Here is a 27,349-nt window from a genome sequence, read left to right on the forward strand (position 1 = left end):
TCACACATTTCAAGTATCAATTCAGATCAGCAGAAGACAGGAGGTCTTGCAGCTATTTTCCCACATTTCTTTCTTACCTCACTACATTTAAGAACAAAACAGCAACCACTCTTCTGATTACTGTTTTAAGTTTTGACTTTGTGTATTGCAAAGCTGCAGGAGGATAACAGCAAGGTTCATTCAGTTGATTTCCTCTGGATTCTGGAGATTGAAATATGACCACAATGCAAACTAAGATAACAAAGAGACAAAACCTAAGTTTTTATCATTGGGGGGGGGAAAACCTAATTCAATCTTTCTTGAGCTTACAAAAAGAATATAAACAACAACATACACAATTACCTAGCCTAAATACATGAAGAAAACCACATTTCTTCTAGCACTGGTCTAAAGTTCCTCTCCTTTCAGCCAGAATATAATTTATCTGAGAGTTTTCAAGGTGCTGATCATTAGTGAGAACATTTAAAACCACAAAATAAATATAAATTTGTATACCATAGGGGAAATTACCTCAAACTCAAACTTAGAGCTGCCAAAGTTAGTCCTCTGTTTCTGCCAGAAATTGTCTGGCTTGATTATCAGTGCAACATGAATACAACATGGAAAGGATTCCTGTAAAATCTTCAGCAGAGGCTTTATGGAGTCCCATTTTGACCCACGCATATCTACAATGACGGTGAATCCTCGTTTACATACTTCCTCACTGCAGAAAACAGAAGGAAAGGTTATCAAGCAAGTGTTTCAATTTCCAACACAACCCTCAACTGCACCACACTGTCTAATGAATGTGGTCTCCTCAGGGTCTCACTGCTGACCATATACAGCAAATCTCACAAACCTCTCAAGACACTTCTTTCACCCCCATGCCAAACTCCTTGTGGGGAATAGTTTTATATCTGTTGCTAAGTTGATATTCTGGCATTATCTTCACTTTCATTTTCCCTGCTTATATTCATGATGATTCATCATCCAGTCTTGTTTCTCCTTCACCTTAGACACAGTAAACCTACCATTTCCTAAAGCAGCAATATATAGTACCTTTAAATTTTACTCTTCAGAACACACATACACTTATTTGACTGATGATAATATTCATGTCTTTCTAATGATTGAGAGGATCCTCTAAAAAGACAGAAGATGGCAAATTGTTCTTACCTACCACTTCACAACTTTTTCAAACTGTCTCAGATTTAGAACCATTTTATCTGAGAGTTAAGAGTCTGTAGAGGAAAGACACCCATTTATTGACAATTTCTTTTGTAACAGGATTGATTTGTGAATAGTTAAAGGACAACACAGTATTTTATGGTTGGGAAGAAAACCACATCAATCTGTTTCTACAAAATTTGAGCTCAATTTTGTTGTCCAAAAGTTGACAGACCTTACACTCAAATTCTCCAGCACTCCCTCTGAGAATGGAAAATTTAATTTCTTTTCATCAATATCTTCCGTACATTTAGTTCTTGCTACTGATCAAAACTGACAATCACCACCACCACCAGAAACTCTGCTTTTCTTCCAGCAGAATTTGCTACGTGACCTTGTAGTATGACCATAGGAAGGAAAACATTTCAAAACTAATGCATCATACCCAGCAGACTATCAAAAAAGGACCAAATGTCCATTGTTTGAGTATGAGTCACTTTCAGGGATGTGACTAATTCAAATGCCATTCTAGAGTTCATGTGGTGAGGTTTTTGGAGTGTCCAAGAGGCAGGGAAGCTTCACTGGCATATTTTACTCAGTCTTATTGGCCACAGTGCAGAAAGATAGATTATGACTGCTATAGGAGATCTGGAAAAAGTGATAACATGGGCTCCTCAGAAGGGGAAGGTTTTTTTAACTTTGAAAAGTTTAAAGCTATGGAAACGAAGAGAGAATAAACATCCCACAATATTTCAAAAAATTAGTTTATCATGATAAATGCTGCTCTCCCACCTGCCCATAGGAATGCCAAAAATGGCAATAGCAGAAGCAAAATATATTAGTAGTAACTAACTTGGCATGCATGTAGGCTACAATTTACAATTTTCTGACCATGGTGAAAATGTTTTCTAAAACTGTCACAGAATTCAAGGAAAAAAACAACTACTGTCTTAACAATAGATCCTTCACTGAAAGGCCAAATGGTAGCAGGAGTGCTGCTCAGCCCATCCCTATCCTACCAAACTGAGGATTGGACAGGGAGTGCTTGCCACTAATTCACAAGGCATGCAGCTACTGGGGTGTCCAAAGTGGTTCCTCATGGTGTGACACAGTGCGGCTGTGTGCTCCATCGTGGAGCCACATCACCTCACACAAGCCCAATGTCTTTTGGGCAAGGATCACAAGATTTGTTCTCGGGAGCCAGGTCATGTGTTGGTAGGCCTGAACTACACTAAAATATCTGTCCACCACTCTGTGGTGATGACATAAGTTCAGCCATATTTTTAAATCAGATAAATTGTAAAATCAGTAAAATTGTGAGATTAAGTCAACTTAAGTTTTTAGATCTCTTGCCAAACAACTGATACCTGTGATTCTTGAGCTACATCAAGTAACAGTAGTGCAACAAATAGTAGACAACCCAAAAGTTCGGGGATATTTGTACCAACTGGGACTTGTAATAAGCTAGAGTTGCATAATCAGTCCCTTAAACATGACTTGTATGAAAACATGACTTGTATGAAGTCTTACTTTTGATAAAACTCCCTTTATTCTCAAAAGTTCACCATGCTTAAAGAGTACAAAACATGCACTAACTTTCTTTTAACTTTGTATCTATTGATCTAAGCTAACTAACATACACCTTTTGCCAGAGAAAGACTGTTTCTTGCCCTGATTATCTCTAAAAAAATTCTTGGAGACATTTTGATGCATACTTATCTATTAACTTATCTAGCAACTTGAAGCTCTAGATGGCGAGAATACATCTAGATGATGTGGGATGATTTGCACAACCACTCAAATTTGAGAGTTAAAATTTCAAGCCTTCTTCCTGTTCTCCTTTCTCTAAGTCCCCCGAGTCCCCCAGTTAACTTTACAAAAAGGAGGCCATCTAATCTCTCAGACAGATGCCTTGAAGTTACTTTTATGAAACCATCTTTCTCAGTCAAAAACTGATATTGGATTATATCAAGTGCAAAGACTCTCAGTAAATTAGCCCATTACACAAACAGGGAAGATATTGTGGGGGTAACTCAGGGATGTTATCCAAGAAATTTTTTTCAACTGTAATGAAAACTGCTGCTTGTGGTTATAGACAAACAGAGTCAAGCACAGTCAGCATTGCTCCAGCCTGAAACAAATGCAGGAAGGTTCCAAGATGGACCTAAAGTCAGCGTCTTAGGATCCTTTTTGTTCCCAACTTGATTACTACAGAAAGCGAAGTTCTGTATGGAGGAACTTTTTTTAGATAGACACAAAATACATAACTTTTGTTTGATGTATCTCATATATATACACAACTGTATATATATATATATATATATATACATATGGGAGTGTATATATGCACACACACAATAGCACAGGATTTGACTTCTGCCAATTTGTTTAAACAGCTCAATTCATAGGCTGAATTGCTGATAATGGAATGATATCAGTACTTTCACTGGTGACTCCACAGGTTTATCTGAGACCTTTACAAGCAATTTCTCATACCTTTCTCCTCATTATTTCCATGTGATATCAGGACACTATGACTTATCAAATACAAATAACAGTTAGGAGTCCTGTGCTGACTGCGCTCCACACAAGCCACATGGTGAAGGATGACCAGCATGCTTCTAGTTATTGATGTACTGAAAGCCTTTGAGTTGTATTTGCAGTCTTCAACACAGTGACACCAATGTGGCGTGGCAGTGCCATTTCCGAGACACAAACTACTTTTAGCTAAAGCACACCAGCCCTTCTGCCAGCTGCCTTCCTTTTACAAGGCAGAGTAATTATTTCTCTTCCAGAAAGCCATTTGAAAATAGCAAATGACAAAACTTGGTATTGATTTGCTCATGTTATTAACTCGCTCAGCCCGCTATCTTGTGGGAGTACTGCAACATAATCCATTTATTTTGTTATACAGCCTTAGAGGTTAACAGGTGATCGCTTACCTAGGAATACACGCTAGATACGAAATTAGTCTTCTAAGGTCTTCTTGCCGTATTCTGTCGTGATTACTGCGAGCTGGAAATGTTAGAATGGGACCTCCACGCTTATCTCTGCCACCTGAAAAATTAAAAATGTTAGAAGACCTCACAGCATAACATAAAATTCCTTTTTGCAGAACTAGTCCTCAGTATCTACTTTTAAAAAAGTGATTTCAACTTAAATGCCAACATTGCCATTTTGAGACCAACTTAAGATTGAATTTTGGGGGTATTGATCAGCATATTCCTACAGTGAGAAAGCAAATGCCAAAAAAAAAAATGAAACAAAGAATACCCAGAGCATTACACTTGAGACGTTACAGTCACCTTCAAGTTTGACTGGTAGTGTGACATCTCCAGCAATGGCACTCTGTTATGTATTTAACTTTTGACTCAGCAATTGTACAATTTAATTTAAATACAGAATTATGCTACTTTGTAGGCAAGTGTTTAGGTGATATGGCAGCAGAGAGCACAGCTGTGGGAGGTGTGCCCAGGTAGAAGAGCTCCTCTGCTCAGTGACAGAGCTCAGGGAGGAGGTGAGTAGGTTGAAGACAGATGGATCATTGTCATAGGAGACTCCCTTCTGAAGTGAACAAACTTCACAGTGTGCCAACTTCTTCAGGAAGCCTGCTGCCTCCCTGCACCCAAGGTTAAAGATGTGATGAGAAAGCTTCCTACCCTGGTATGGCCCTTGGGAAAAAACATTATTATTAACCCCATACTTCAGGGAAAAAGCAAGAAATTGCAATAAGAAGCCCAAGGACAATCAAGAGAGATTATGATTGAAGTCTCTCCCTGAAAGGCTTGGGATGACTGGTTGTAGGAGCAGGAGTGCTTTCTCTGTGCTTCTTGTTGCAGGAAATGATAAGGGAAGAAATGGGAAGAGCCATCAGATCAATACCTGGCTCTGAGCCTGGTGTCACTGGGACATTTTTGGGTATTCTGATCCTGGGTTGGTTTCATGACATTGAGCCTGCTGGTGACAGACGAGGTACACCGGCCTCAAACAAGGAAAAGGATTTTTGCACAGGAACTATCAGGGCTCACTGAAAGACCTTTAGACTAGACTTGATAAAGCCATGCTCACTAGGGATCAGCATGGAGGCAGAACACCAGTGTCTGAGGAATGGTGAACTAGCAAGGTCTTTCAGTCTGCCATCTCACAGGAGGTAGGAACAGAGATCCATGCAGCAGCCAAAATGTAAGAGATACAGATGTGTCAGAAAGCATGGAAGCACCTGAGAATGGTCATGTAGGAATTAGGGCTTCTGCCCCAAAAAAGGTGACAGAATTAATAGGCGATTGAAGTGCATTGACACCAATGAACATGGCTTGGGCAACAAAGAGGAGGAGCTGGAAGCCTTTAGGCATCAGGAAAATTGTGACATAGCTGTCATCATGGAAACATGGTGGGTTGATTTGCACAACTGGGGTGCTGCAATGGATGGCTGTAAACCCTTCAGAAGGGATAGGCAAGGAAGGAGAGGTGGCAAGGTAGCCCTGAACATTAGGAGTGTCATGATTGTCTAGAGCTTAATGACGGTGACAAGACTGTTTCGGTAAGAATAAAGAGGAAGTTTGCAGGTGATGCCAGGTTGGGCATGAGTGGATTGATGGGCCAAGCTCAGTACTATGAGGTTGAACAAGGCCAAGTGCTGGGACCTGCACTTGGGTCACAACAACCCAAGGCAGTGATACAGGCTGGGGAAACAGAGGTTGGAAATCTGCCTAGTGGAAAAGGACCTGGAGGTGCTGACTGACAGCAGCTGAATAGCATCCAGAAGTGTGGCCAGGTGGCCAAGAAGGCCAATGGCACCCTGGCCTGTATCAGCAATAGTGGCCAGCAGAACCAGGGCAGTGACTGTCCCCCTATATTTGGCATTGGTGAGGGCACACCTCAAATCCTGTGTTCAGTTCTTGGCCCAGTTAGTACAAGGAGGACATTGAGGTGCTGGAGTGTGTCCAGGGAAGGGAAGCAGAGCTGGTGAAGGGTTTGGAAAACAAGGCTTATGAGGAGCCTCTGAGGGAGCTGGGATTGTGTAGCCTGGAGAAAAGGAGTCTCAGGGGACACCTTATTGCTCTCTGCAACTCCCTGACAGGACGCAGCAATGGGGTGGGTGTTGGTCTCCTCTACAAGGTAACAAGTGACAAGATGAGAGGAAATTACTTCAAGTTGAACCAGGAATTGTTTAAATATCAGGAAAAATTTCTTTACCGAAAGAGTTGTCAAGCATTAGACAACTGATCGCCTGGGGAAGTGGTTGAGTTGTGACCCCTGGCAGCATTTAAAAGCCATGTAGATGCAGCACTTGGGGACATGGTTAGTGCTGGAGTTGGCAGTGCCAGGTAAAGGGCCGGAATCAAAGACCTTTGAGACCTTTTAAAGGTCTTTTCCAACTTAAATGATCTTGTAATTCAATGATTAAATTAATTAGTAGGAGAATTTACATGTATAATACTTCACACTCAATATGTAGATTGAGTGGATGGAAACTATTTAAGCATTTACTTTGTATTTTTATCCTGTTATGATTTTCAGATTCCCAATTGTCAGTTTATAGTTTTTAATTTTGTAAGCAACACAGGAAATTCTGAATCCACTTAATATATAAGGCAAAAAATCTGACGTAAATGGTTCCACTTAAATGCATTCATCTCAGCCATAAAAATACAAAGGCTTGCTGTAGTCAAATAGTAAAATATAATTTTATATCCAATCCCTTGCTAGTGACAACAAAGTGTTACTATTGCTAAACACCAAATTCAAGCCCAGTAGGATGTCTTTATCAACACATCTATAATAGCACAGACAGATTCTTGCAAGCTAAATTTCACATGTATGTTTTCAACCACAGATGTGTGGACTGTTTTCTCCTGTCCCATGGAAACACAGAAAAACACTATCTTCAGCCCAGAATTTCTCATTTCAAATCAGCTTCTCATTGTAATTCCATGTTGCTAAACGAAGTTTTTCAAAAATCACTTAGAAAGGAATGCCAAGAGAAGACAAAAATAAGTATAAAAACAATAAATGATACCAGTTACTCAAAAATTCATCACTATCCTCTCCAACACAGATAGCGTGAGTTTGCCAAAGACACCAAACCTGGCTGTAAAAGTCTCTAGAGATTGTCTACATGCTCCCTGTCAGACACTAAATGAAAGTCAAAAGAGGCAAAAGCATCTTTGAATTCCATCAAGCTACAATGCCAGGAAGCAAAATTTAAAAGGAAATTCATATCTTTATCTTCCACGACCCTCTTAAGTGAGACGTAAGATGAAAAACAGAATTGTTTCATTCTAATGGAGAAAGGCAAGTATTGACCATCCTGACTCACTTGCCAAGCAGAGAGTTTTGAGGATTGTTACACAGCAAAAGAAGGAAAAAAAACCAAGACAGCAGCTGTAAGAGAAAGGAACGATGAATGACAAGACAGAGTCCAATGGCCAAGGCCCCTGCTGAGCTCCAGAGCCATCACTGGGCTCCAAGGCCACCAAGAGTAGTTGATAGTCTGCTACAGCCCTTAATGCTCTCTCTCCTCATTGCACCACAGGCCACTACCTTTAGATCTACCAGTTTCAACTGGTAAGCGCTACCAACTCCAGCCTCCCAGAAAAAGTAACTCAATTGCTTAGGGTGGATATTTAAAAAGCAGCAGCTAGCAGGTGAAAGCGTAAGCTGAATTGTCTTTAACACTCTAAGCTTTTTAAGCAAATGCTTTGTTACATGCAGCCACCTCAGACCAGTCCTCCAGGCCTTTCCCACACTGCAACTCCTGTATCATGCAGTTTTTCAATACAGCACTTTTAAGTCATTTTGGATGCCACTTCAGTTGGCTCCAGCTCCATGTATGTCACAGAAGAAGACCATTTTTTTAAATGGTGGTTAAATTTCTGATGTATCATATCCTGAAACTTTTGTACATCAGAGACAAACTTTGTTCTACAAACTCCAGGCCTAGATGAGTAATAAATTAATACAGCCTTGATTTTAGATGAAAAGAACTTGACTATCCAGTCTTAAAACAGGTGGCAAAATTGCAAATAATAATATTTTTAAAAGTCCCTAATACTTGGGGTTTTTTCATCAGCTCTAATGACAGCTTTCTTAGGCCTCTTACAATAACTAACTCTCATTTCCTTTGTTCCTGATACTCCTGTGTCATACACAAACGGGAAAGTTAAAAGCAACAATGCATGAGGCATCAGTGGGAATTTCCTGTCTTGCAATAGTTGTTGTCCAACTAAACCACCTATTAATGTTTAACAAAAACATACTACACTACTACTGCTTTCATCAGTAACACTTCCATTTTAATCCATTTCCTTTGATATACTGCCCCACCCCACTATTGAGATATTCTGTTTATGCCAAAGTGTGTCACACAAACATCTATCCGATAACTCACGTGAGTCACCTAACACGCATCATTTCTGTCTAGTGCACATCACTAACAGCAGTATTCTCAATGGCCTCCAAATGGCACTAAAATCCAACAGGCTGAGTAGTGCAGCTTTTTAAAGAAATGCCTTTTAACCTAGTTATAAAGTACTCCAGTAAAAAAAGATAAACAGTTGCCTTTTATGGCAAGACAAGTTACCAAGGGCTACATCCTTACATGAAACCAAGATAACTGCACCTTGTAAGAAAATGCTCTCCTTGCTTAGGTATGTGTAGAGATATGAATTATAATATTTGTACTTTGACATGTTTCAGTTTAAACTTAACACAAAAAATTATAAATATAATTATTATTATATTTATATATAATATAATAATATATATTATTATAATATCATTATTATTATAATTATAAATACACCAAGACTGTATTTGGACTTCACAGAAAAACCTAGAGATGTAACTGTTTCAGGTGGTAAGACATCCAATACTCAAGCAGTTTACTTCTCAGTTAGGTGAAAATCTGTTCAGTAAACCAATGAATGAAACCAAATGAACAAATATCTTTGTGTTCCCAGGTATAAAGCTTGACAGTTGCACAGCGGTTAGGTCCTAGTGGTGGTGGTACTTTTTTGGGGGAAGGGGGAGAACACACTGAAGAGTATTGTCACAGGTTGTTGCACTTCAGGGTTTCTTAACTCATTTGCACTACTAATGTATTTCATTCCATTTGAGCTTCACTTGCAATGGAAATGTCAAACTATGGATTCTGGCAGACCAGTTCCAGCCAGTCTTGTTGCCCACAGCTGTTTGCTCCATTTTTCCATTAGGAGTTGCTACCTTCACACAAGCAAGTTGGCAACCATTTATTTCTGCCAACACCTCCTCTATTCTGGTTCACAATTTATCATCTCTCCTTAAATTTATCTTCATGTTTCATTTGGCCCATTTCACTTTCACTGAATTAATGCCTTTCAGAATGCCATCTGCTTACAAATTAACATTAGAAAAACCCATCATTTTTCAGATCCCTTTTAAGGGGTCTAAACTAAGTACCAGACAACTTAAAAATTCAGAGGTTTTGGAGTAAAAACTGACTTCATTTTTGTTCAACGACATAAGACTAGGTTCAAAAAGTAATGAGGGATTGAAAAACTGTGCTTAACCCCCTTTTCTCCTCTTTCCTACTAAAAATAAGAGTTCTAAGCAAGTCTTCACCAGCACTACAATTCCCAAGTTACTATGCTACCAGGAAAACTGGTCTTGCTCATTACAATTGCCAGGAACTTTTAAGAAGAAAAAAAGGAGAGAGAGAAAAAAAAAGAAAAAAAAAAGAAGAAAACAAACAAACAAAAACCTTCATCCACACACTTTTTTGCGTTGTACCTCTACTTAACTCGGCAGAGTGGACGGGATAAAGTAACATGTACTATAGGCTGTATTTGCAAGCATCAGCATCCATGCCCAGCAAATCTCTTAAAGACTACAACTGCAGGAATAATTTTATGTGTTTTAATATTTAAGACAAAAGCTTTACTTTTGTCATTCTTGAAAAATTATCCAAAAAACCACTTGCAAATATGCGACTCCCTCTAAATCATTTGACACTAAGATTATGGCTGAGAGAATGATGGTGTTTAATCCCAATAGAAAGTCACACCAAAATGCAGTTTACAAAAATAAGCACCTCAGCCCATCATTCCACCATGTAAAGTTACTTATAAAGTTATAGACTATGTTATGATACTAACTCATAAATCCCACTTTTCAATCCTCCTGCTATAACTTCTTCAGTAACCAACCAATTCAATGTGCATGCTGGAATTTCCTAAAATTACATGCTAAGTCAGTTCACAAAGAAAATACTAAGTGTGCTTCAAAAGACAGGCAACTGTAGTTCACTTCCGCAACAGAAATTTCTCCAGAATATGCTGCAGATGGGTCAATAACAAAGGCATGTCTGTAAAATTCCCCATCAGAAGAACCAGAAGTAAGAAAACGAATATGACATTGGTACAGCAGGTTCTAAGTTGCTGTAAATAATGATGAGTGGCTAGGGGGAATGCAGGACTTAACATGACCAAGACAAAAACTAGCAATGTTCCACATTCAAGAAAACAAATGCCTCTTTTATTATGCCTTTCAAAATGCTTATGTTATGCTTCAGATATCCAACAGGAATCAGTGCTGCCATAGCGTTCCATGAATTTTGTAATGATATTTAAGCTATTTAAAATATCATTTTACATGCTACTAACAACACAGCTGGGCATTCTACAAGAGAAAATAACCGTACCTGAAAGGTATGCAACTTTTTCCTTTAAAATTGGCAATACTTCCATAGCCTTCATTTCATCATTTTTGCGAAACCCTGAAAAAAGAAGAGAAGATGATTAGTCAAAAATACAGACAAGCCCAACTTCTACATTTAATGAATGCACTGAAAAACATTTACCTTTTGAATACATTCTGAATGTTATGATTACAAGAATTAAGATAACCTTACAATAAAAGTCTATCAAAAAATAAACTAAATTTTAAAGATGTATTAATGGACAAGTCATCACTTTGACCAGCTTAACACAAATAACATGGCCTGTTAGCAAGCTTCAGTAGAAAACAAGATTCCAGAATTAGCCTTCTTCATCAGTTAATAAAAACTATCATATTGATCCTGTGGCTTTTATGCATTCCAAATCCCACTTTCTTTTTTTTTTCTTTTTTTTTTCTTTCCAGTAGGGATGAAGAGTATCAAGCTATAAGAAGTAGGTATGCTTAGAACAATTACCATTGAAAAAACCCCAAATCCCAAACCAAAACCCCCACCCAAAATCCCACAATAACAAAGACAAACAAACAAAAACACCCCAACAAAAAACCCCATCAAAAAACCCCAACCCACTCAAAAAACACAAAAAACCCCATCAAAAATCCCCAACACTATTTACATGAAATGTTTCTTAAATCACTTCTGTAAGCAGAATTTTTTTCTGCTGCCTGACAAGAACAGCATTTCACAACTGAGAGGACATCATACTAACTCTGTACACACATAGAGTATGATACAGTGCCCAAGGTGAGTGATTACAGTCAGTGTTGCAAAGCAGCACATCACCAGCTTGTCCCTCCCTCTCTGCTTCCTATTTCTACTACTCTAATTCTGTGGCCAAATTCTGAAGTTCTTCCTTCTTTGACAAGGAAGATTTGGGAAGCATGTTTTTCCATTATTTTTCACCTGTACAATACAGAATTGGTCATATTTAGGCTGATTTTTTTCATCTTACAAGAACTGGGTGACACATCTTCATCAACTAACTTATGTGTACAATCCTTCCTGGTCTGTTTGGATTCATGTGTTGTTTAAAATAATCCTATATCCAAAGAAAGTACCTCTGCTGGGGTAAGGGGGAAGCTCATTGCTTCTCTATAACTACTGAAGCACAAAAGTGCTGTTAAGAATCTTCCTCAAAAATATCCAAATGCTTCATACCCTTTGGTCTCAGGTTCTGAGCTTAAATGAAAAAGCTGTGCATTTCTAAACTAAAACTTGAAGGCATCAAACTAGTGTCATCAAGTAATATAAGACCTCTACTTCAGGGCATCCCATACATAAATTACATCAGAGGTTTTCCACTCCAGAGAGCAGCACTGAGACTCCTGTGCCAGTACAGTATCTAGTTGTAGGCACTACCCTTCAAAACAGACCCAAGCACAACACCCAAGGGACAAAGATGGTCAGGTATTTGCATGTCATCATCTATGCATCTGTTCTGCATGAAGAACTGCAGGAACATGTGGTGGCAGTCCTCAGAACACATAAAGCCTACTGGTGACAAAAGCCTACAGAATTTAAAAGCTTAGAATTACAGCAAGAGGTTTACTAGACGGCAGGAAATGTTGTAAAGGAAAGAATTGTGAACAGGTCATGGGATTGCCTGTGGAAGACTATGGCTTATCCATGACTGGAGATTTTTAAAACGTGTTCAGACAAATGTCAGCAACGGGTGCCTTGAGTTCAGCATAACTGAAGTGTTCAACCAGGGCATTGTCTCAGCACTCACAGAATGCAAACAAAAGAAAACAAAACAAATCAACTTCCAGCCAGATGTTCCCTGGCTAGTTCTTTGTTTTTTCCATGGACACCACAGACCAAAAATAATCCCAAAATTCAGTACACTTTCTAAGAAAGGCTAGACTGGGAAAACTGGTTCCTTGGGTAACCATGAAGCATGAGGGTTTCTACATGATGGACAGTATTTTGCAACTACACAGCAACTCCAGACTGGCAAAGCATGCGGGGTTTATTTTCATGTTTGCACCTAGGCTCTCAAGAGTCTAAAACACAGCAAAAAGAACCTCATGCATTATTACTCTTCCAGAGAACTGGCTATGGTTATTAGCCCTTTACTGAAACTGCCTACAGTTTTGTTCCTACTACATTTCTGTTTGTTATAGACTAAAATTCTAAATAGCTTTAAGAAAAAGCCTGGGCTTAAATAAATCACCTAAAAAGACAGCAAATACCCTTTCCCACCTTGATATATTTGGGCTTCAGTTGACTGCTAAGGCATACAGGCACACTTCCAGAGTTAATGTTTTTTTAATGTGCTTTGAGCTACCCACCATAAGCTTAATACCAATTTAGCACGCTCAGCTTTCAAATCAACCATGGCAATTCTTTTTCTTTACAGTAAATTCAGAGGTAGAAAACACTTTCTCCTCACCTAAAAAGCATGCAGAAACTAGCGCCGTACTTTGCTGTCTCTCTTAGCTCAAAATTACCCAAGACACTGATGTTACCGCAATTGCTTGCTCAGATTTCTAAGCCCTTAAACTACTTCACCTCGGATGATGATGCGCAGTAGCTGCACGTTTTACTTTGCCTGTGGCATGTAAGAATCGAGAAACATTTAGCTAACATTTCTCTGACTATTAAGGGGCCGCTCAAGGTAAACACCCTAGCAAATATGTTAGTGCTTGGCTCATGTTCTGCATCTGCATATCCTTAAGGCTGACTGCCTTGGATTATCATATTCCTGCTGCTCTAAACAGTCTATTTTTATTCCAGTTCTGCAGTGTTAAAGCTTAACTGAAAAGACTGTAGGGATTACAACAGATGAAAGAATGCTGGGGAGCAAAGAGGGTGAATACGGCAGGAAAGTATCGTTTTTATCTCCAACGAAGCAAAAATAAAATAAAAACCAGCAATATAAGCAGGTCTTAAGGGCTTGGGGTGGGTCCTCCCTCCCCCTTCTCAAAGCCTCTTCTCCACAAAACATTCGTGGATGTGAGGATTTGAGGATTTAATTTAAAAAAAAAATTAAAAGGCATTTACCACACTCAAATGAAATGCCATAAATATCTGCACTAATCTCTCCCTCCACAGCTCAGCATCCTCCGCGCCAGCCGGCTGCATCACATGTTCCTGGGGTGACGTCAGCCCTGCCAGGCCGGCGGTGCAGCTCCCGCCGCCGCGGTGCCGCCGCAGTGCCCGCAGCTCCCGCCCCGCGCACGCCCCGCGGCCAGCCCCGATCCCCGCGGCCAAGCCCCGGCCCCCACCAACCCCCGCCGCGGCGGGTACCGCTCCCACGACACACGCTTCTCCTTTGGAAGCACAATGTGCGCCTATGGCACTTAGGCTCTTCCGCCCAAAATGAGGCACTCTGATTTTAAAAGTGTTGTTTTCAATATTAAGTCCTACATCTTTTAAAGACCGTTTCAGTCTTAAACTGGAAAACCGTCCTTCATATTTTCAATACCTATTAAAGGAATACTCATTTTACAGTTTTGCATTTTTAATAGGTAGTAGATGCCCTTCTGTTGTAACATACACCCTACACGTGTTTTTGCCTAACTACCAGCAAAGAGGAAAGAAGCTCAAATTATGCTAATTAATTATTTACTTGTGTATATTCAGAAGAATAAATAACACACAATTATGTATTCCATTTCAATATAGGAGGTTCCCCCCAGTCCTCATGAAGAATTACACAATTACACAATCGCTTGAGTTATCATATGCAGTTTCCTACTAAACAGAATCTTATCAAAAAACAGCTATTTAAATGCTGTATCACACAACTAAAGATCTTTACAACATGGAATCAAGAAACGGTCACCTAAACATTTTATACATAAGAAAATTAAGAAGTCTACCCCACAAGCACACCATTTTCTCTTTGCCCCCACAACTTCAGAGCCTGAAGACACCATCAATTAGCCAGATTCAGCAGACTTGTCTATATTAACCTTTTTTCTCATGCTGTATGAAGCTAAGATATTTTGCTGCAATATATAATTTTATCCAAGTTAAAAGATCCATGAAAAGACAACATTTTGGGATAGAGATATCACCCTACGAGGTTTCAGAGAAACCCTTATGAACGGCCAGGACAGCCCCTTCTCATTTGGACTGCAAGCGTTCCCAAATCCCATGGTGACAACCTGGCTGCAGAGCAGCCCGTCCATCTGTCCTGTAGGTCTGAGAGTAACCCTGTGTAACATGGCCCCCTTTTGCCTAGAAATGACAGCATACCGGGAACTCAGCTGCTCCCCAGATACCCAGCTTGCTGAAACTTCCCAGAGGCACTGAAATACATCAAGAAAGTCACCTTTAGAGGGGTAACAGGAAATAGGTACTCAGTGTGGCAATTCACACAACCCAGACAAATGCAGGATTAGCCTAATGGCGAGGCTGAAGGAAACGAGGTAACTGTGCTAATCATCTTGCACTGCAAAGATCAGTAACTAGTCAGCCACACAATTCAGGAGAGCAGATAAATTATCATATGCCCATCTTTTAAGGTAACAACTTGATTACAGAACTGTGATACAAACCAACGTTGAAAACAGCTTCCCCAAGAACACTCAAGTGTTTACTTCAGGTAGCTTCAGTGATGTGCATCGTTCAGTTATGGCAAGAAACATAAAATATGGGAACAGAAATTAGGACAACAAAAAGACTCAGAAATTGAGGCTAAGAGCAGCATCTCTTAGCCAAAATGCTGACCATGCACTTGTCCATTGCTGTCACACACAACTGACTTGAAATTTTGCTGAAGAAAAACACAAATGCCAAAAGGGAATGCTCTCATCCTAAAAATTCACACCCCTAATAACACAACTGCTTTTCACCTTGCAAATAAAAACAGTACCTTTGAACAGGCTCAAACAAAAAAAGCCAGACTCAACCTAGATTACTTTGATGCTTTAGGCTCTCTTTGGACTTCAGGATGACTCCCTGTCGTGTCATCTGCAGAAAGCAAGTGCCTCATCTGCCAGGCTGCTAACTCTAGCACCAGACTTCAATCCCCACCTCTTCTTTGATAGAAATCCCATGCTGAATCGAAGAAACATCTTTCAGTGAGTTATTTTCCAACAGAGTACTCTATTCATTTCAATGGACCTAATCCGATAGACTTTTTGCTCAAAAATCCACATGCTATGCTAAGATCTACAGGAAGGAAAAAAGAAAACCCAGATAGAAATTGTACTCAGAACTGCTGATTACCTATTACTAGGAAACAACTGGACTGATCTAGGTTAGTCTTAAGTGAAAAGAAATATCTACTAAAAATCAAGAGATAGAACAACTTCTATGGGTGGGAAGGACACTGTTTCCCAACCAAAGCACCAATGTCCTTCATCCAGGCAAGGCAGTCATAACTGCAAACCATTCTCCACAACTCCTTGCATCCACTGGTCAGTCCCTTTGTGTTAAGCCTTATCTTGGAACAGAAAATCTCTAAAGTGTAGCTAATCAACATTTAAGCAAAAAGAATCCAATATGTTGATGTCTTTAGCATTTTTTCTGTTTCACAGCATGACTTACATCAGTGGCATGACACTGAAATCTGAGCTATTCTCCCTTTATTTGTACAACTATCTTAACTATATTTCAAGACAAATTGCTTCTTAGTTAATCAAGCAAGAAGAGGAGGGGAAAAAAAAGAGGCACAGAGAAGCTCAAACATAATTATATTAGTGCATTACAGACTGATTAGGGTTTCATTATTTGCCCTTATTCATTCACCATATCACAAGATGATGACATCCCAGAAGATTTTAAAGATGATCTTAAATCCCAGAATCCTACAGGTTTATTCAACTTTGTTTATTAGTTAACTGTTTATGATAAACCTCAGATGTAAATAACTTACATACTATGTCCCACATTTTTCAAGTATCTAGAAAGAAAGCACAAAGCAGTTTCCTATTCTCCATTTTAATATGGAGAGGCTTTAAAAATCAACCAGTGAGTAGATTTCTAAATAAGGTATTAATCAGTGAGAAATAATTTTAAACAAGACATGAGGAGATTCAACAAGCAGCCATTATAAAAACTTTAATATTCCTATTCTGAAGTTATCACAGAGAAACCAGTATAATTAAGTCAGCAGAACCATTAGATTCTTTTTTTTCAATCACATTCAGAAAAAATGATTGCTGAACTCCCTAAGTCTTTGGATTTATAAATGAAATCAGACTACTAAGACAAGGGTGATAAAGAAAACTGAACTTTCATAAGCAGCAAATGGCAAAAACCCATCTGTGAGAATGTACCCCAAAGGGGTGGCAAAGGCAAGCAAAAGGTAACTCAAGTTACTTCACTTATGCGATTACTGATAGCTTTCTTTGATTTTAACTCAAGTATTTGAAGTGCCAATTTCAGTTTTATGGTAGGCTTAACTTCTGGATGCAAGTAAAGGATTCAGAGAAAATCAGAGCTGTCAATTCACCAACTGCACTGTTACCGCTTCCCGTTATAGACATTGCCTACATGCAGTGCTGCTCAGAAATCTCACACCATCTTTCACATTGCAACAAAGCAAGAGAATTCAGGAAAATTATGGCAAATCCTGCAATTCTCCTATCTTTTCTCAAGCTCCATGAGTTTGCAGATGACCAGTTTCAAAATCATCTCAGGAACACTAACTTTTAGGTAACCTGTTATGGCATCTTTAAAACTGCAGATCTTTCTTCCTAGAGCTAACAAGGAACTATCAGAAGGTTTTTTTCATGGCATACAGATCACTGGGCAACATTAGTAACCTTGTCATTCATCATTTATTCATTCATTTTTCTCAGTCCAGATTCTAAACTGGGGGACTTAACAAGAATACAATTTAGGGGCATACCATCGAAGTGGCATGATTTCAGAGTTGCACCAGCAGCCTTAGTCATGAGCTTACACAAAGTATTCAATGTAATCATTTAATGTTAAGATCCTAGTACTGAATTCAAAGCAACTCCAGCAGTACACCTTTGACTCCCTCCAGCTCTGATCAGGCTAAAGACCCACTCATTAAAAAACATTGTACCTTCAAACTCTGACTTTAATCACAACAGCTCACAGAAATGTCCCTCCTATTCCCATTTTGTTTTGCATTCTATGCACTCTCTATACATGCTGTGGGGAACTGCACCACATCTGTACCCAGTCGGTATGCAGTGGCAACCAGGACCTCACAGAAGCAGACAGCTAAGAAATTGTCTTGAAATAAGAAAATGAGATTCATTAGAAGGTTACTAGCTCTAAGTCACTTTCAGGTTTTGGCATATTTGCTAAGCGTTAAGAGGTCTCTCTTACCATTTTCAACAGCTCTCTGCTTTGTCCTGACAGGAGGACACACCTCCCATCTCCACAAATTATGGGAGAAGCACAATGTCATGTAGAGAGATGTGGGCCAAGAGAAGACTGCTAGTGTAGTGACAGCAAATACTCAGACAAGATCAACTTCACAGACTGAATAACCTTGCTTCTCTTGGAAGCTGGCATACTCAGCTATTCCTCAGTTAGGAGCAATTACCAGGAAATTAGTGACTTCAGGTGTATGCTGAAAAACCTGTTGAAGAGCTGTCTTAAGAATCTAAGTTAAGGAAAATTCCAAATGCTAAATCATTGCTAAAAATCTGTGATTTCCTTTTAAGTGTGCAACAAGAAGCTTAGAGTTATCCATGTAGCGAGGTCCTTTCCAACCTGAATTACCCATCGATCCTATGAAACGTGCAAGACAGAAGTACAAGAATCCATTTTCCAACTGCAACTTAAGGTGTGACAATCAAAACCTGACCAGTTTTCCCCTTCTAAATGAGAAGAGCTGTGTTCCTAAATTTTTCTGTCCCTTAGCCATGTTCAATTTGTTCTTGCTGCCCTGCTGACATTGTTGGAAGTTCATTTGTTTTGGTGGGAACTGCTCATCCATCTCTAAGTGCTGTGATACTTCAGTTCACTGCCCTGCTGAGGTAGCAAACCTTTTTGTCAGGGTGTCCATCAGTAGCCCACAGCTCTCACTGCAGTCAGACACTTACCCTGCTCACTGCTGCTACAGACATTCATGGCTTAGGGGTCATGCTACACTCTCAGGGCTATCAGGGGGGTACCCAGCCTCCTATAAAAAACAGTTGTTTAAACAACAAGATCTGTAAGCAATCTTACTTATTCTGCTGTTCAAAACACAGATCAAGTGGAAGGCAGTAGCTTCTAAATTCTGTGCAGCAACAGCTGGAACATAACGCTTTAGATCATGTCCTTTGGCTCTTGTTCCAAACCACCATCTGGAGAAATCTCTTTCCACAGTGAAATTGATGAAGACTACAGCAAGGGCAGTAAAAATAAGCAACTTAAAACAGCTTGAAAATCATCCTGTATTGTTTCATCCCGAGCAACAATAGGAAGAACTATTTCCATCAGCCCTGAAATCAATCAAAATACCCAAAACCAGATTGCATATTCTTCAGTAAAAATACCTTTTTATGCCATAAAGTACTCCTTTTGAGCTTTCTATCATTCACAGATCCAGGAATAGGCATTTATTGGTTATGGTATTTTTCCTGTTCTCCACCCTTTTTTCTTTTTAAATATGCACACACTTTTACAACATTTTCATCACCTTATGGAAATACATATGCAAAAATTATACTCAGTTAAATTCATATTTTGAGACATTAGTACTTAAACAACTATTTTTGTTGAATATTCCTCCTCCCTCCCTTTCTTTCTGCAGGATATTTCATATTCCTTCTGTGGAAAAACTAGCCATTTGCAACAAGATGTATGCCAAATAATGTGATTTGTGCAGAGCTTTCACTCCTTCAAATTCCCATTTTATTAGTTTGCAGCTGTAAGTAGCTTGAGCTCCAAATGCCTTGAGACACAGGAAATGTAGGATGAATCCCAGCTTCTCTAACACATTACAATGCACATACATGAGATCTATGTGAGTAACAAGGGGAAGATGCTTTTCTTCATCCTGCATTCAAAAACAGTCAAGTTCCTATTCAGCCAAACGACAGAGAAAAAGCATTGTCCCCAGCTTGTTTTATACCGCCCTTAAACTTCAGATGTGTGGCTGTTAGAAGCATTTTTAAGGGGGAAATAACTTTTAGAACAGGGAGATGCTCTGATATATCTCTCTACTGAACTGATTTTACTTAAAACACTGATTAACATATGCTACTCGTTAGAAGGAACCAATTTGTAAAAAAAGAGAGTAGCAATGAGGAGTCCGCAGGGGAATTAAAGCTTGGGTATTTCACTTTCAGTACGTGAGCGGTTGCTAAGAGCAACCTGTCTCCCTCCCTCCCTGCCTTTAAGGGAGAGCAAGATTAGCACGGAACGCCAAAAGGGATGTCCAACACACGTCTCGCTTGCTCAAGGATTACGTTAGAAATTCTAGCCTGAATTACTCGGAGCAGGTGTGTGTTCTCACCATACATGCCGCGTTAATTAATTAAAAAAAAAAAAAAAAGAAAAAAAGAAAAAAGCGTTTAAGACAATAGAAGGCAGAGCAGGCGAGGAAGCGATGGCCGCCCCGGGAGGGACGCGGGGCAGCGGCGGGGGCGGCAGCGCGGCTCCCCTGCACCGCAGCCGGCAGCGCATTACAGCACGCATTACATCACCGCCTTTGTGCAGGGCTGAGCCACCGCGCAGCTCGGGGGAGCTGCCAGAGCTGCATCCATCCCCGCATCCATCCCCCTAACCGCACGGAGGCAGAAAAAGAAGCGATTTGGAATCACGTCAACCTTCCTCTCCCCGCACTGCCGAAAATCCTCCCCTCCTGATCCCTTTGGGAAATTTCATTAGGAAGAAAAAGACCCATAGCACGTTTAGCTTTATGAACGGACTCCAGACAAGAATAAACAGAAAGGATTTTGCAGATTGTCACGACTAAGAAAGGGAGATTTCATTCTTCATTTATCAAATTTGTTCTAGCAGATTATCTCCTTCAGATGACAAAGGCAAGCAGCCTGAATCTCATTAGGGCTACATTTAACACAGCTACCGAAGTACACAAATTTAAGCTAAATCAAGGCTGGGTTTTCTTCGTGAACTCCAACTTACTCAGCGCCCACGTTACTGCAATGAAAAGATTAACATCCTGCCTTCACTTTCTTCCATTTCTGCAAACAGCTACATGTTACTATAAATGCACTTTCACGACTCTGGTCAGAAGCACAGTCCCAAACTCAGCACCCAAATCCAGTAGTTCTCAGCAGCTCATCTGTCCTCATGTCATGAGTAAATAAGCTTCAATCTCATTTTTATTAAGGATATGTAGCATGTGCAATACCAAGACAGACAAGACAAAGCAAGCAGCTCCCAGTGTTATTTAGGACAGAAGTCTGCACATATAATGCTCCAAAGACATTCAGATAACTGTTTCTACAGCTTTAATATTCACATGCATCGTGAAACAATTGGAATCTATTACAATAATGTTTCTTACAATGAATTACATTAATATTTCTTTGGGAACAACAGTTATTTGAAAGTAGGGACACTGCATTGTACTCCCAAGCACACTAATCAAATTCTCATTCAACTCATGTATGTATCAAATTCTCAACTCTCATGTATGAAATATTGCTCAATTTATAGACCAAACTAGTAAAAAGCTATTCAAACTTGACTGCAATTTACTACTTCCAGCTACTTGCCAGCACAACAAATGCAGCCTAAGAGTTGTGAGCATTCACTACTGCATGCTCAAATTTTTAACACCATAACTATGGACGCTGATCTGGTTGCTCCCATTGAAGTAACAAATATAGTTTATTTTCTGCTAGCACAGACAACAAGATTTCATCCATCAGCTTTAGCCTTCAGTTTTCGAGAGCATGGGTAACACAAAGATGCTACATGCCCAAACTATCCAGCCATTCACCTCCATAAACTACCTGCTAAATATCAACACTAGCAAATGTTTTCTGTATTATTTTTTTCAAGAGAGGGCATTCCTCAGAGGGGCATGTTCAAGCTCCTCTGGTCCATGCCTTTAAACAACATGCTGAGACTTACCAGGCATTACAGAGTATCCTATAGATACCATGTGATACCATCTGCAAATCAGGATAATGACAATGATTCAACCACTGAAAGTTACAGTATTTTAATTAAGTTCACAAAACTGGCCTAATTTAAGCTCAATTAAAATGGGTTTGTTGGTCTTCTACTACACTGACTCACTCTAGAAAAAATTCTAAATGCATATGATTTCCTGGAAAAGCTCTTTGAGACAACAATAGGAGCTAACATTTTAATTGCATTAAAAAGCAGCAAAGTACTTTGGCATGTGTATGAATCCATTACTTCAGAAGTCTACAATGTATTTTAAAAGCACTTGGTAAGATTTTAACAATGCCTCTGCCTTCATGTCTTCAGTTCCTGACATCATTATAGATTCACAAAGTTGTCTCTGAAGATTTTAAACTCTAAAGCCAATTAGCAGTCCATAGGTGTACTTCTAAGTGACCTAGCAAGCTTAATTAGAAATATTAACTTCTGTAGAGTAGAACAGTAACAAAAGGGGAATTAGCTGAATTTCTCTAAAGCTGTTTTCATCTTTATTATTTACATACCCAACCCTCCTCATCCCATCAAAACACAAGTTTGTGGCATCAGTACAGCAACAGTTGCTGTATTGTTTAGTTTGGCAAAAAAAATTTTTTTGCACATTATTAAATAAGAAGCATTCTTTACTAAAGTGCTTTTGGTACAGAGCCACTTTTGTTGTACACAAGTCATTCTTACTTGCTTTTGAGCTCCAGCACCCTGACATGCAATTCAATTTGCCAACTCTCATATCTACTATTATTTAAAAGAAAAATCCTGTGATATTAACTCATGTCAGAGGTTTATTGAGTCTTTTTTTTTTGCCTGGCAGCTATTGTAAGCTTGAATAGGAAGTAGCATCACATCATTTTTCAGCACAAACCATTTTGGTATAGACAGATAATGAATATATTCTGGACTCAACACAGGGGGAAGTGTACCGGAGCACAGTTAGACTGCAAGACCTGGACTGCAACTTCTCCAGGACAGACTCACCCAAAAGTTTTCGTAGCTGATACATCTAACAGCCTCCTTTTTATGCTTCCCTAACTCAGCACAGGTGTATACAACCAGCATCACATAATACACTTGATATTCAAAACCGTTTCTTCCCAAGTCCTTTCTACATGCAGTTCTCCTGATATACTTTATCCTCATTACCACCACATCAACCTTGCTCATGCTGACAACAGGTCAGTTCATTGGCAGTACCTGACCGTAAGGGTAATAAAAGCAGATGGAGCATTTTATCTTCTCTCCATTTACAGGTATCAGGAGGAGTAGTCCAGAAGTTACTGAACAGAACCTGAAGTATATGTACAGCAGTACGAGATGTCTGGAGACCCTTTCCTCCAGCAGATGCTCTGATTTGGTGTACTTCCATTCTTACAAGAACCAGAAACAAGACTTAGTCCAGTAGCACCCACAACCGAGTTGTACACAAATTTATCCCAATTTATCCAATCAGTACATTTCCAGCATCAACTGAGTTCTGAATTTAGTAACTGAGCATCAAGCACAAACTCCATGGCTTCTAACCCTTGAAAGAAGGAGCAGCAAGCAAGCTAGCAGGATATGTTAGTCAGAACACTAATACTATCAGCAGCAACAAAAACGCCCTGGTTTCAAAGCAGACCTAAAGCGGTACTGTCATCTCAACGTCTGTGGAAAGCAATGAAGAAGTACTTGAGACTTGTAAGAAGGAAAACTTTGAACTAACAGGACTTACTCTGTCATTCATGCTTGAAATAATGATATGCATGATAACATTAAGAACCTAAGTTACAGCACTACAATTCAGCATCTCTGCTTGCCTTCTTGAGAGCTTTGTTTTGTAAAGGAAGTTCACTTACGATTCAAAAATCAACAAAGCTGAAGTTTATTTGGATTTATGAGAAAATACCTTGAATGAGTCCAGAAGAGTTCTGAAACAGGGCCAATAACAGAAGCTTAAGTTGCCTACCAAATGTGAGGATTGATGGCAGATGTGAGACAATCCCATCCTTACAGAAGGCCTGCTTTTGACCTCTTTGGGTAATTGACTGCCATTAAAATCACTTTTCAAATGTCTGTTCTTGCATCCAGATTTTTTTAAGTGTCATCCGTCAGGCTTTTGGCTCAATGACTTTCTGTGGATATAAGCTCCCTGACCTTATCAGATTTTTTTTTACCTTTCCAATTTAGATCATACTATTCCACATTAAAAGGCATTGGTATTTAAAAATTTGATTTCTCATAAAGACTTCCAATTAAATGTGACAGTCAAGTTTATTGTGGTTTCCTGGTTTTTGATGCTCTTGAACTGTTTGAAATGGCTTATGATTCTGAACAATAGCCCCTTATCTCCACTGAATATTTGCTTTGCTATACCCAAATAACTGAATCACTCTTAGATTAGAGTTATAGCAAGAAAGAATTGCTACAGAGCCCCTAGGTAGGAAGTAAAACTTTCTAGTGCGCTTCAATTTCACCAGTTCAGCCCAGTGTTGCTACCTGGTAGTTTATTAGATAGATTACAACTGAATTGAAGGCTTCATTATACCAGACACTGTAACAACTTCTAGCAAACATATTAATGCAATATGATACAGATAGGGCAGGCAGGAAGCAAATATTAGCAGCTAGTGGACAAAGATTTAGAGGAAAGTTACTTGTAGTTTTCTAAAAAGGAGATAGTTAATTATTAGCATTAAGACTTAACCATTAAAAGCTAACTCAGAAGTCCACTATGAAACTAAAATATTTTATATTTTCTGGTACAAACATCTGTGCAAACAGTTATAGATAGCTCATGAAATGGTTGTGGGGGCAAATGCATGCACACCAAAAGCCAAGGAATGGGCTCCATCAAGTTCCATGCACTGCACTGTCACAAGCATAATACAGCAAACATTCCCTTTTGGTGGCAGTGCCAGCTTAAGCCAGAGTTTTACAGTAATTACCAAAAGCAGGTTTTGGGATTCTTAGTTTGATTAATCAGTACCATGTTAGTAGTCTACTATTACCATGTTAAGTCAGATATCTGTAACTCATTTTACATATTATATTGTTTAAAAAAATGTAGGCTGAATTACTCATCTTTGTCTTCCTTAAGGGACAGACTGACGGTTACTGGTCAACATCAGGGCACTCCATCCACATGGATATGTGCACCTCTAGCAGGAAAGCACAGGGATATCAACAAAGTGACTGCCTATAATTAACACATATGCCTTATCACACAGCAAAAGATAAATATAATATGGATTTAAAAAAAAAAAGTCTCTTATGTGTAAACTGACAATCAAAAAAAACTAAGAGAAAATATGGTCTATTTATTCAATACATGCCTGGTATCTCTGCACACTGATAAAGTACAGTAGGACAGCACTGTATTAGTGAAGAGCTGGTTCTAGTAACTGACCATTGAGCTAATCCAGTTCTGAAATTCCAGCCCATTAAACACACAGGAAATTACTTACATAAACCAACTGCACACCCATGTATTTCTATTCAGGGGTACCACACATTAGTAGCTCAATTGAGTTTGGACTTCAACATACTGTGGCATGCCCAGTATCTTACCTGTAAAGCTAACTGTATGTCATATGCCAGCTAGAGTCTTCAGATGGGAAAGATCTTCAGTGGCTCTCTTTGTTTCCAAGATATGCTTATTTCTTTTTAAGGGAAGCATCATGGAAACCCTGCATTACAATAATATTAACCTATAGCAGACAGGAGCACTTGTCGGAAAGCCACGGATCGAATTACAAAGGCCAGAATTACTGCATAACACCAGCCAGCTACAATGCCATCCTCCGAATTCTTCACTCTCTAGAAGAAGAATTGCATTAGAGCAAGAAAACAACTGGCTCAAAGATCATCTTTAAGCAAATAGTTGTCAGGTGAGCAATGCTATTTTGACACAGGCAGCTATTTGCTTATCTGTGAACATCCTTTATCTCTAGAGTCTTCTTCCTTTACTTGGAAGTGGTATTCGCCCTGAACACACCACAGGCATTCCTTCTTCATAATGAGTTCAGTATCTGCATTTATGCTCCCTTCAGTGGATGACTAATATTACAAGCACACTATTTTGATTGACACCTAATACCATAGCTGCCATTATCACTTACATCATACTAAAACATGAAGTGTTACCCACATCTATTTGGAGAGTAAAAGAATACAGAATTGCTTTGACACATTGTCAAGCACTGTCAAGATTCACCCACCATAGCTATGTTTTCTGTTTCTCCATCTTACAAGGTCATTAACTAAGAACTAGAGATGATTTCACCACATTATAGCTACACGTTCAATTTCATTTTGAGTATTATACAATAATATGCTAGTACAACACAAAGTTCAAGAAATACTCAAGTGACTTACCATTCAGAAGTATCAGTACACCAGTTTTTTGTTTTGCATCCCATTTATAAGAACACATTGTTCATACCCCCAGAGACTCCATACGTCTGCAGCCAACAGAATGGATAAGCTAAACAGTGCTTGGGAACAGCAGCAATTTAAATCCTTATGCCTTATCAGGAAAATTGAATCCCTATTTCAAAACGCTCAGATTTGAGTTCAAGACCCCAGTAAATTTGATGCAGTTTCCATAAATGCTAGGTTTCTATTTCCAAGTCAAAACATTTTTCCATCTTTTTGAGCAGTCAGATGAAAAAAGGTACAGTACATGTTCCAAATCCAAGTCATCTTTGTCAATGAGTATCTTCTGCCTGTACCCTTTGCTTGACTGTCAGTTTGCTTAACAGTTGCTTTGCCTGGATTTACTACCAAATAGGCTTTGACAATGATTGCTATTTAATCCTATGTAATACCCAGATGCAACTGTTCCCAGATCAGAGGACAGTTTAAAAACACAGTCTCCTTCCTGGCTACATACAAGCCTGGAGATGTGCTAGAAATCTTGTAACTGCAAAACTCAGTAATATAAAGGATCACTCTTGTAAAAAACAGTTGTTAATCTTTTGTGTATTTATCTGTGGCAAGAAAAATATTATTATTATTGCTAGACATTTCCTTACTCCTTATCTAAAATTTCAGTTTAATAAACTGAACTTTCTAATGCTTTTCTTCAGGCAATGACACTCCAATAAAACTGAATACCAGAGTTCACCACCTGAGTGTCTGGACTTAAGCCACCCACCACTAACAGCAAAGCATGCCATGTAATTCAAACTCAGCAGTCAACCCACTCATCACACACAAGCCTACTATTTCAGCTGTAGAATCTGTACACTAGCCGGATGTCCACTAACAATTCTCAGTTACTACTGTCACCTTTACAGCTGTCAACTTAAGGATCTGCAGGATTTTTTATACTTGGATCAACTGTAAATTGATTGTAAAAGATTTGTTTTTATACATTATATGATCTAGATTTGTTACTCAAAATACCTCAGTGTACACGAGAACTTGCTAGCAAGGAGATCCTGTGTAAGTATATAACTAAATCTAAAATTATTTCCTTAATCATTTCAT

At 39.1% G+C, this 27,349-nt stretch overlaps 1 protein-coding gene across 3 annotated transcripts in view; it reads right to left on the reverse strand.

Moving 5' to 3' along the window:
* TRIO (trio Rho guanine nucleotide exchange factor) overlaps positions 1-27,349 on the reverse strand; it is a 244,329-nt gene that overhangs the window by 165,298 nt on the left and 51,682 nt on the right. For all 3 annotated transcript variants that reach the window (XM_077182117.1, XM_077182122.1, XM_077182130.1), the window contains exons 2-4: positions 10,826-10,900; positions 4,089-4,203; positions 511-703 (exon numbers count right to left, since the gene is read on the reverse strand). In XM_077182117.1, coding sequence (XP_077038232.1) covers positions 511-703; positions 4,089-4,203; positions 10,826-10,900 — 383 coding nt within the window. The remainder of the gene's footprint in view (positions 1-510; positions 704-4,088; positions 4,204-10,825; positions 10,901-27,349) is intronic.

This window comes from Agelaius phoeniceus, chromosome 1 (assembly GCF_051311805.1).
Source record: "Agelaius phoeniceus isolate bAgePho1 chromosome 1, bAgePho1.hap1, whole genome shotgun sequence".
NCBI lineage: Eukaryota > Metazoa > Chordata > Aves > Passeriformes > Icteridae > Agelaius > Agelaius phoeniceus.